The sequence below is a fragment of the Oncorhynchus gorbuscha genome, unplaced genomic scaffold (assembly GCF_021184085.1).
Source record: "Oncorhynchus gorbuscha isolate QuinsamMale2020 ecotype Even-year unplaced genomic scaffold, OgorEven_v1.0 Un_scaffold_960, whole genome shotgun sequence".
In the NCBI taxonomy this organism is placed as follows: Eukaryota; Metazoa; Chordata; class Actinopteri; order Salmoniformes; family Salmonidae; genus Oncorhynchus; species Oncorhynchus gorbuscha.
This window is the reverse complement of record NW_025745895.1, coordinates 52,501-64,545: the sequence shown is the minus strand read 5'-3', so window position 1 is coordinate 64,545 and position 12,045 is coordinate 52,501. Positions and strand designations below refer to the sequence as shown.

At 45.3% G+C, this 12,045-nt stretch overlaps 1 protein-coding gene across 1 annotated transcript in view; it reads left to right on the top strand.

The window, feature by feature from the left end:
• Positions 1–1,152: 1,152 nt before the first annotated feature.
• Positions 1,153–12,045, top strand: part of cpe (carboxypeptidase E) — a 48,600-nt gene continuing 37,707 nt past the window's right edge. The window contains exon 1 of the mRNA XM_046336165.1: positions 1,153–1,520. Within this exon, the coding sequence (XP_046192121.1) occupies positions 1,271–1,520 (250 nt within the window). The 5' untranslated portion in view covers positions 1,153–1,270. The remainder of the gene's footprint in view (positions 1,521–12,045) is intronic.

The following is a 12,045-nucleotide window of genomic DNA, read 5'->3' as shown; positions in this document are numbered from 1 at the left end:
GATGAACAGGAAACAAAGTAAAGAAACAGGAAACAAAGTAAAGATAAACAGGAAACAAAGTAAAGAAACAGGAAACAAAGTAAAGAAACAGGAAACAAAGTAAAGAAACAGGAAACAAAGTAAAGATGAACAGGAAACAAAGTAAAGATAAACAGGAAACAAAGTAAAGATAAACAGGAAACACAGTAAAGATGAACAGGAAACACAGTAAAGATAAACAGGAAACACAGTAAAGATAAACAGGAAACAAAGTAAAGATAAACAGGAAACACAGTAAAGATAAACAGGAAACACAGTAAAGATAAACAGGAAACACAGTAAAGATAAACAGGAAACACAGTAAAGATAAACAGGAAACACAGTAAAGATAAACAGGAAACAAAGTAAAGATGAACAGGAAACAAAGTAAAGATAAACAGGAAACAAAGTAAAGATGAACAGGAAACAAAGTAAAGAAACAGGAAACAAGGATGAACAGGAAACAAAGTAAAGATAACAATATCACATTACAACTATACAAGGATCTTAAGGGACATGCATATACTTACAATTCTAACAGCTTTTCTGTTAGTAGGGTATTTAACCGTCTTAAAATACAAGTTCAATTTATTTTTTTAGGGTATGAAAATGTGATGTTCTGTTTGTAAATTTACATTTTGTGTATATGAAATTTGGCCAAAAGAATAATGAAATGAATGACATAAAAATGATTCCGCTTATTTCTTATTGTATGTAAAGAATCCAAACAGTACATCTCTCCACAACAGTGTGAAATCTGAAAGATGACACCATCCGCAGAGAAACACAAGGGAATTACATCACAATGGGAATGTGTACAATTGGTGGAACTATTGGAATTGAGAGCAAGGTTATTATCTCTGAATTCAAAGACTGACCTCCAATTTGAAATCATTGAAATGTAATTTAGAGGAAACAGAGTATTTGACTGGAATGAACCCCAACCCTGAGGCACACTTCACTGCATCTCTAAACTGCAGTGTGGACACACACAAAGGCCCTCCCCACCCATTCATCGTGTTATAGAGAGGGAGGTATGGAGGGAGGGAGAAAGGGAGAGCTCAGGTACAGTTACACATCCCAGAGGAGAGAGAGAGAGAGAGAGAGAGAGAGAGAGAGAGAGAGAGAGAGAGAGAGAGAGAGAGAGAGAGAGGGTATATTTATAGCTCAGAGCGAGGCTGCACTAGAGAGATAAGGCTCAAACTGACTGCAGATAGAACAACAGACAGACAGAGCGAAACGGAGAGAAACAATGAACCGATTCGTGTCGTTGGTGTTGCTGTGGACCCTGGCGGTCCTGTCCACTACCGGGCCCGTTACCGGGGCTGAGGAAGGGGAGATCTCGTTCGAGTATCACCGGTATGAGGAACTACGGAAGGCTCTCGTTTCGGTATGGCTGCAGTGTCCATCAATCACGCGCATCTACACGGTGGGGGAGAGCTTCGAGGGCCGCGAGCTGCTGGTCCTGGAGATGTCAGATAACCCCGGGACGCACGAGACTGGTCAGTGACACCCCCGTTCCCCGTCTCTCTTTATTAAAACCGGTTGACCTTTTTCATAAGACGGTAATATCGCTCCACGGTAGCGCTGCTGTGGCGACGCCTGGTCTGTTTATACAGCCCTGTTTTAGCGCAGAATGACTAGTCCCTGTTTTAGCGCAGAATGACTAGTCCCTGTTTTAGCGCAGAATGACTAGTCCCTGTTTTAGCGCAGAATGACTAGTCCCTGTTTTAGCGCAGAATGACTAGTCCCTGTTTTAGCGCAGAATGACTAGTCTGTTTATACAGTCTCTGTTTTAGCGCAGAATGACTAGTCCCTGTTTTAGCGCAGAATGACTAGTCCCTGTTTTAGCGCAGAATGACTAGTCCCTGTTTTAGCGCAGAATGACTAGTCCCTGTTTTAGCGCAGAATGACTAGTCCCCGTTTTAGTGCAGAATGACTAGTCCCTGTTTTAGCGCAGAATGACTAGTCCCGTTTTTTTAGCTAGTCCAGAGATGACTAGTCCCTGTTTTAGCGCAGAATGACTAGTCCCTGTTTTAGCGCAGAATGACTAGTCCCTGTTTTAGCGCAGAATGACTAGTCCCTGTTTTAGCGCAGAATGACTAGTCCCTGTTTTAGCGCAGAATGACTAGTCCCTGTTTTAGCGCAGAATGACTAGTCCCTGTTTTAGCGCAGAATGACTAGTCCCTGTTTTAGCGCAGAATGACTAGTCCCCGTTTTAGTGCAGAATGACTAGTCCCTGTTTTAGCGCAGAATGACTAGTCCCTGTTTTAGCGCAGAATGACTAGTCTGTTTATACAGTCCCTGTTTTAGCGCAGAATGACTAGTCTGTTTATACAGTCTCTGTTTTAGCGCAGAATGACTAGTCCCTGTTTTAGCGCAGAATGACTAGTCCCTGTTTTAGCGCAGAATGACTAGTCCCTGTTTTAGCGCAGAATGACTAGTCCCTGTTTTAGCGCAGAATGACTAGTCCCCGTTTTAGTGCAGAATGACTAGTCCCTGTTTTAGCGCAGAATGACTAGTCCCCGTTTTAGCGCAGAATGACTAGTCTGTTTATACAGTCCCTGTTTTAGCGCAGAATGACTAGTCCCTGTTTTAGCGCAGAATGACTAGTCCCTGTTTTAGCGCAGAATGACTAGTCCCTGTTTTAGCGCAGAATGACTAGTCCCTGTTTTAGCGCAGAATGACTAGTCCCCGTTTTAGCGCAGAATGACTAGTCCCCGTTTTAGCGCAGAATGACTAGTCTGTTTATACAGTCCCTGTTTTAGCGCAGAATGACTAGTCCCTGTTTTAGCGCAGAATGACTAGTCCCCGTTTTAGCGCAGAATGACTAGTCCCTGTTTTAGCGCAGAATGACTAGTCTGTTTATACAGTCCCTGTTTTAGCGCAGAATGACTAGTCTGTTTATACAGTCCCTGTTTTAGCGCAGAATGGCTGTCTGTAACAGAGGCTACATGTCTGTTTTATGATGTCAGGCAGGCTGTATGCCACACTGCCTAGTAAGTTAGATGATGATGCTGCCTGCGCAGGTGTGTCGTTGTAATGAGGACCGCAGTGTGTGTGTGTGTGTGTGTGTGTGTGTGTGTGTGTGTGTGTGTTTTGAGGGGGTGTTGGATGGTTTTGGAAGCAAGGCATCGCCGCCATTTTACAGGAGGAGAGGGACTCACGATATAGGTGCTCCCGGAAGCAGGCCGGGATGCTGAACCAACCGTGATCGCTCTGATCAGACAGTCACTGGCAAAATGGAAGTTAGATGAATTCATCTGTCTCATCATCTTTATTCACACCGTTATAGCGACAGTCTGAGCCCCTATTAACACTATGACTCATACCTTTACAATTAGAGAACAGCTGTTTGATGTAAATAGCCTATAGAAAGTAAGGAAGTAAGGACACGGAAGGAAGGAAGGAAGTAAATATGTGTCTACTTCATTAACCCCCTAGGGTTCAGCTGATGCATCAGTCACCATGACAACAGCGATAGTGCTGTCTGCCCGCTTGCCACTCTGTCTGCCTGTCTGTCTGGTTGCTAGGCTACAGGTGTTAGGGTTACAGTATTATGGGGTGTACACTCTTACCTATAGTGATGTCACGACAGACCCCGTTGATTGACAGATGTAGGAACAGCAGGTGACATGTAATCCCAGTACACATTCCCTGTCTTAGGTCAGTTAGGATCAACACTTTATGTTAAGAATGTGAAATGTCAGAATAATAGTAGAGAGAATTATTTATTTCAGCTTTTATTTCTTTCATCACATTCCCAGTGGGTCAGAAGTTTACATACACTCAATTAGTATTTGGTAGCATTGCCTTTTAAATTGTTTAACTTGGGTCAAACGTTTCGGGTAGCCTTCCACAAGCTTCCCACAATAAGTTGGGTGTATTTTGGCCCATTCCCCTGACAGAGCTGGTGTAACTGAGTCAGGTTTGTAGGCCTCCTGACAGAGCTGGTGTAACTGAGTCAGGTTTGTAGGCCTCCTTGCTCGCACACGCTTTTTCAGTTCTGCCCACAAATGTTCTATAGGATTGAGGTCAGGACTTTGTTGTCCTTAAGCTATTTTGCCACAACTTTGGAAATATGCTTGGGGGTCATTGTCCATTTGGAAGACCCATTTGCGACCAAGCTTTAACTTCCTGTCTGATGTCTTGAGATCTTTCTTCAATATATCCACATAATTTTCTTCCCTCATGATGCCATCTATTTTGTGAAGTGCACCAGTTCCTCCTGCAGCAAAGCACCCCCACAACATGATGCTGCCACCCCTGTACTTCACGGTTGGGATGGTGTTCTTCAACTTGCAAGCCTCCCCCTTTTTCCTCCAAACATAACGATGGTCATTATGGCCAAACAGTTCTATTTTTGTTTCATCAGACCAGAAGACTTTTCTCCAAAAAGTATGATCTTTGTCCCAATGTTCAGTTGCAAACAGTAGTCAGGCTTTTTTATGGCGGTTTTGGAGCAGTGGCTTCTTCCTTGCTAAGCAGCCTTTCAGTTTATGTTGATATAGGACTCGTTTTACTGTGGATATAGATACTTTTGTACCTGTTTCCTCCAGCATCTTCACAAGGTCCTTTGTTGTTGTTCTGGGATTGATTTACACTTTTCGCACCAAAGTACGTTCATCTCTAGGAGACAGAATGCTTCTCCTTCCTGAACAGTATGATGGCTGCGTGGTCCCATGGTGTTTATACTTGCTTACTATTGTTTGTACAGTCGTGACTAAAAGTTTTGAGGATGACACAAATATACATTTTTACAAAGTTTGCTGCTTCAGTGTCTTCAGATATTGTTGTCAGATGTTACTATGGATACTGAAGTATAATTACAAGCATTTCATAAGTGTCAAAGGCTTTTATTGACAATTACATGAAGTTGATGCAAAGAGTCAATATTTGCAGTGTTGACTCTTCTTTTTCAAGACCTCTGCAATCTGCCCTGGCATGCTGACAATTAACTTCTGTGCCACATCCTGACTGATGGCAGCCCATTCAATTAACTTCTGGGCCACATCCTGACTGATGGCAGCCCATTCAATTAACTTCTGGGCCACATCCTGACTGATGGCAGCCCATTCAATTAACTTCTGGGCCACATCCTGACTGATGGCAGCCCATTCAATTAACTTCTGGGCCACATCCTGACTGATGGCAGCCCATTCAATTAACTTCTGGGCCACATCCTGACTGATGGCAGCCCATTCAATTAACTTCTGGGCCACATCCTGACTGATGGCAGCCCATTCAATTAACTTCTGGGCCACATCCTGACTGATGGCAGCCCATTCAATTAACTTCTGGGCCACATCCTGACTGATGGCAGCCCATTATGGGGCGGCAGGGTAGCCTAGTGGTTAGAGCAGTGGACTAGTAACCGAAAGGTTGCAAGTTCAATTCCCCGAGCTGACAAGGTACAAAATCGGTCGTTCTGCCCCTGAACAGGCAGTTAACCCACTGTTCCTAGACCAGTTAACCCACTGTTCCTAGACCAACCCACTGTTCCTAGACCAGTTAACCCACTGTTCCTAGACCCGTTAACCCACTGTTCCTAGACCAGTTAACCCACTGTTCCCAGGCCGTCATTGAAAATAAGAATTTGTTCTTAACTGACTTGCCTGGTTAAATAAAACATATATAAACAAATCCTGCATAATCAATGCTTGGAGTTTGTCAGAATTAGTTTTTGTTTGCCTCTTGAGGATTGACCATAAGTTCTCAATAGGATTAAGGTCTGGGGAGTTTCCTGGCCATGGACCCAAAATATCGATGTTTTGTTCCCAGAGCCACTTAGTTATCACTTTCTCCTTATGGCAAGGTGCTCCATCATCCTGGAAAAGGCATTGTTCATCACCGAACTGTTCCTGATGGTTGGGAGAAGTTGCTCTTGGAGGATGTGTTGGTACCATTCTTTATTCACAGCTGTGGTCTTAGGCAACATTGTGATGACACTGTTGGCATGACACGGGACTGATATTGGTAGCGCTCACCTTGTCTTCTCCAGACAAGCTTTTTTCCGGATGCCCCAAACAATCGGAAAGGGAATTTATCAGAGAAAATTACTTTACCCCTGTACCTTTTGCAGAATATCAGTCTGTCCCTGATGTTTTTCCTGGAGAGAAGTGGCTTCTTTGCTGCCCTTCTTGACACCAGGCCATCCTCCAAAAGTCTTCACCTCACTGTGCATGCAGATGCCCTCACACCTGCCTGCTACCATTCCTGATCAAGCTCTGTACTGGTGGTGCCCCGATCCCGCAGCTGAATCAACTTGAATCAGCTTGCTAGACGTTCTTGGGGCCCTGAAGCCTTCTTCACAACAATTGAACCACTCTCCTTGAAGTTCTTGATGATTCGATAAATGGTTGATTTAGGTGCAATCTTACTGGGAGCAATATCCTTGCCTGTGAAGCTCTTTTTGTGCGAAGCAATGATGACGGCACGTGTTTCCTTGCAGGTAACCATGGTTGACAGAGGAAGAAAAATTATTCCAAGCACCACCCTCCTTTTGAAGCTTCCAGTCTGTTATTCGAACTCAATCAGCATGACAGAGTGATCTCCAGCCTTGTCCTCTTCAACACTCACACCTGTGTTAACGAGAGAATCATTGACATGATGTCAGCTGGTCCTTTTGTGGCAGTGCCGAAATGGAGTGGATTTTTTGGGGGGGATTCATGGTAAAGAGGGACTTTGCAATTCATTGAAATTCATCTGATCTTCATAACATTCTGGAGTGCATAACGTGCATAAGCTTGAGTCACGATATGAGTTGGTTATTGGTTCCTGATGAGTTTCCATCCTGTACATGCAGCTCAGCTCCCGTCTCCGGGGGCAACCAGCCTCCCACCCTCCAATGCACACATGCTGTAGAAACACCAGAGAGAGATGGAGAGAGAGAGAAAGAAATGGGAGGGAGAGAGAAATAGATAAAAGAGAGAGGGGGAGCGAAAGGGGAAGGGGACGAGAGAGGGGGAGGGGAAGGGGGAAGAGAAAGGGCGAGGGGAAGAGAAAGGGGGGAGGGAAGAGAGAGAGAGATAGAGAGATGGGAAGAGAAAGGGGGAGGGAAGAGAGAGAGAGAGAGAGATAGAGAGAGGGGACGAGAAAGGGATAGGGGAAGAGAGAGAGAGAGAGGGGAAGAGAAAGGGGGAGGGAAGAGAGAGAGAGAGATAGAGAGAGGGGAAGAGAAAGGGGAGGGAAGAGAGAGAGAGGGGAAGAGAAAGGGGGATGAAAGAGAGAGAGAGATAGAGAGAGGGGAAGAGAAAGGGGGAGGGAAGAGAGAGAGAGAGGGGAAGAGAAAGGGGGAGGGGAAGAGAGAGGGGGAGGGAAGAGAGAGGGGGAGGGAGATAGGGGAAGAGAGAGAGAGAGAGGGGAAGAGAAAGGGGGAGGGAAGAGAGAGGGGGAGGGAGAGAGGGGAAGAGAAAGGGGAGGGGAAGAGAGAGGGGGAGGGAGAGAGGGGAAGAGAAAGGGGGAGGGAAGAGAGAGAGATAGAGAGAGGGGAAGAGAAAGGGGGAGGGAAGAGAGAGGGGGAGGGAGAGAGGGGAAGAGAGAGGGGGAGGGAAGAGAGAGAGCGATAGAAAGTGAGAGACATTCTCTCCTCTATTTATTTTCATGTTTTCAACTTCTGTCTGTTTCTGTCCATGTTCTGTGTTTTGATCGATCCGTTCTGTCTGAGAGGTGATGGGTCTTTAAGGTGAATCTGAAATAGCTGTGGTTGTCGTGACGACAGATCGGCTTAGTGCTGTGAGCTGCCTGCCTCCCTTCGGGTCGGCCATCTGTCAGGATAGTGTCTCTCTCTCTGTGTGTGTGTGTGAGTAGGGGCGGGTGGGGGTTGTGTGGTGTGTTTGTGTGTGTGGGTAATCAGTTGACAGGAAGTAAATACTCCTACTGAAATTCAGCCACATCACAAACAGTACAAACTATAGAGACTGAAGTAGAGACCAGGTAGAACCAGCCACTATAGAGACTGAAGTAGAGACCAGGTAGAACCAGCCACTATAGAGACTGAAGTAGAGACCAGGTAGAACCAGCCACTATAGAGACTGAAGTAGAGACCAGGTAGAACCAGCCACTATAGAGACTGAAGTAGAGACCAGGTAGAACCAGCCACATAATATATGAGACTGAAGTAGAGACCAGTTAGAACCAGCCACTATAGAGACTGAAGTAGAGACCAGGTAGAACCAGCCACTATAGAGACTGAAGTAGAGACCAGGTAGAACCAGCCACTATAGAGACTGAAGTAGAGACCAGGTAGAACCAGCCACATCACAAACAGTACAAACTATAGAGACTGAAGTAGAGACCAGGTAGAACCAGCCACTATAGAGACTGAAGTAGAGATCAGGTAGAACCAGCCACTATAGAGACTGAAGTAGAGACCAGGTAGAACCAGCCACTATAGAGACTGAAGTAGAGACTAGGTAGAACCAGCCACTATAGAGACTGAAGTAGAGACCAGGTAGAACCAGCCACATAACAAACAGGACAAACTATAGAGACTGAAGTAGAGACCAGGTAGAACCAGTCACTATAGAGACTGAAGTAGAGACCAGGTAGAACCAGCCACATCACAAACAGGACAAACTATAGAGACTGAAGTAGAGATCAGGTAGAACCAGCCACTATAGAGACTGAAGTAGAGACCAGGTAGAACCAGCCACAGGACAAACTATAGAGACTGAAGTAGAGACCAGGTAGAACCAGCCACTATAGAGACTGAAGTAGAGACCAGGTAGAACCAGTCACTATAGAGACTGAAGTAGAGACCAGGTAGAACCAGCCACATAACAAACAGGACAAACTATAGAGACTGAAGTAGAGACCAGGTAGAACCAGCCACTATAGAGACTGAAGTAGAGACCAGGTAGAACCAGCCACTATAGAGACTGAAGTAGAGACCAGGTAGAACCAGCCACAGGACAAACTATAGAGACTGAAGTAGAGACCAGGTAGAACCAGCCATGATAGAGACTGAAGTAGAGACCAGGTAGAACCAGCCACTATAGAGACTGAAGTAGAGACCAGGTAGAACCAGCCACATAACAAACAGGACAAACTATAGAGACTGAAGTAGAGACCAGGTAGAACCAGCCACTATAGAGACTGAAGTAGAGACCAGGTAGAACCAGCCACATATCAAACAGGACAAACTATAGAGACTGAAGTAGAGACCAGGTAAAACCAGCCACTATAGAGACGGAAGTAGAGACCAGGTAGAACCAGCCACAGGACAAACTATAGAGACTGAAGTAGAGACCAGGTAGAACCAGCCACTATAGAGACTGAAGTAGAGACCAGGTAGAACCAGCCACTATAGAGACTGAAGTAGAGACCAGGTAGAACCAGCCACTATAGAGACTGAAGTAGAGACCAGGTAGAACCAGCCACTATAGAGACTGAAGTAGAGACCAGGTAGAACCAGCCACTATAGAGACTGAAGTAGAGACTAGAACCAGCCACTATAGAGACTGAAGTAGAGACCAGGTAGAACCAGCCACTATAGAGACTGAAGTAGAGACCAGGTAGAACCAGCCACTATAGAGACTGAAGTAGAGACCAGGTAGAACCAGCCACTATAGAGACTGAAGTAGAGACCAGGTAGAACCAGCCACATCACAAACAGGACAAACTATAGAGACTGAAGTAGAGACCAGGTAGAACCAGCCACTATAGAGACTGAAGTAGAGACCAGGTAGAACCAGCCACATAACAAACAGGACAAGCTATAGAGACTGAAGTAGAGACCAGGTAGAACCAGCCACTATAGAGACTGAAGTAGAGACCAGGTAGAACCAGCCACTATAGAGACTGAAGTAGAGACCAGGTAGAACCAGCCACTATAGAGACTGAAGTAGAGACCAGGTAGAACCAGCCACATAACAAACAGGACAAACTATAGAGACTGAAGTAGAGACCAGGTAGAACCAGCCACTATAGAGACTGAAGTAGAGACCAGGTAGAACCAGCCACTATAGAGACTGAAGTAGAGACCAGGTAGAAGACTGAAGTAGAGACCAGCCACTATAGAGACTGAAGTAGAGACCAGGTAGAACCAGCCACTATAGAGACTGAAGTAGAGACCAGGTAGAACCAGCCACTATATAGAGACTGAAGTAGAGACCAGGTAGAACCAGCCACTATAGAGACTGAAGTAGAGACCAGGTAGAACCAGCCACTATAGAGACTGAAGTAGAGACCAGGTAGAACCAGCCACTATAGAGACTGAAGTAGAGACCAGGTAGAACCAGCCACTATAGAGACTGAAGTAGAGACCAGGTAGAACCAGCCACTATAGAGACTGAAGTAGAGACCAGGTAGAACCAGCCACTATAGAGACTGAAGTAGAGACCAGGTAGAACCAGCCACTATAGAGACTGAAGTAGAGACCAGGTAGAACCAGCCACTATAGAGACTGAAGTAGAGACCAGGTAGAACCAGCCACTATAGAGACTGAAGTAGAGACCAGGTAGAACCAGCCACTATAGAGACTGAAGTAGAGACCAGGTAGAACCAGCCACTATAGAGACTGAAGTAGAGACCAGGTAGAACCAGCCACATCACAAACAGGACAAACTCTCTGTAGCTCAGTTGGTAGAGCATGGCGCTTGTAACGCCAGGGTAGTGGGTTCGATCCCCGGGACCACCCATACGTAGAATGTATGCACACATGACTGTAAGTCGCTTTGGATAAAAGCGTCTGCTAAATGGCATATATTATTATTATTAAATTATATATTATTATATTATTATTATTATTATATTATTATTATTATTATTATTATTATATTACTATATAGACTGAAGTAGAGACCAGGTAGAACCAGCCACTATAGAGACTGAAGTAGAGACCAGGTAGAACCAGCCACTAAGAGACTGAAGTAGAGACCAGGTAGAACCAGCCACTATAGAGACTGAAGTAGAGACCAGGTAGAACCAGCCACATAATATATGAGACTGAAGTAGAGACCAGGTAGAACCAGCCACTATAGAGACTGAAGTAGAGACCAGGTAGAACCAGCCACATAACAAACAGGACAAACTATAGAGACTGAAGTAGAGACCAGGTAGAACCAGCCACTATAGAGACTGAAGTAGAGACCAGGTAGAACCAGCCACTATAGAGACTGAAGTAGAGACCAGGTAGAACCAGCCACTAAGAGACTGAAGTAGAGATCAGGTAGAACCAGCCACTATAGAGACTGAAGTAGAGACCAGGTAGAACCAGCCACTATAGAGACCGAAGTAGAGACCAGGTAGAACCAGCCACTAAGAGACTGAAGTAGAGACCAGGTAGAACCAGCCACTATAGAGACTGAAGTAGAGACCAGGTAGAACCAGCCACTATAGAGACTGAAGTAGAGACCAGTTAGAACCAGCCACATAACAAACAGGACAAACTAAATGTTTAATTATCAGAGAGTGTTGCAGCCAGAGATCATCAATTATACATCTGAGGAAACCCACTCTCTCTCTCTCTCTCTCTCTCTCTCTCTCTCTCTCTCTCTCTCTCTCTCTCTCTCTCTCTCTCTCTCCAACCCTCTCTCTCTCTCTGTCTCTTTCTCTCTCTCCAACCCTCTCTCTCCAACCCTCTCTCTCTCTCTGTCTCTTTCTCTCTCTCCAACCCTCTCTCTCTCTCTCTCTCTCCAACCCTCTCTCTCTGTCTCTTTCTCTCTCTCCAACCCTCTCTCTCTCTCTCTCTTTCTCTCTCACCAACCCTCTCTCTCTGTCTCTTTCTCTCTCTCCAACCCTCTCTCTCTCTGTCTCTTTCTCTCTCTCCAACCCTCTCTCTCTCTCCAACCCCCTCTCTCTCTCCCTCTCTCTCTCTCCAACCCTCTCTCTCTCTGTCTCTTTCTCTCTCTCCAACCCTCTCTCTCTCTCTGTTTGTGCTTGTGTTTCCCAATAAGCTATATAGTTTTGTTTTGACTGTGTTGTTATTAGTGGATATTGGTCTAATTCTGCCCTGCATGCAGTGTTTGTAGTTTTCCTCTGGACATGTAGTAGAATCGTACAGAACTCTGCATGCAGGGTTTCAAT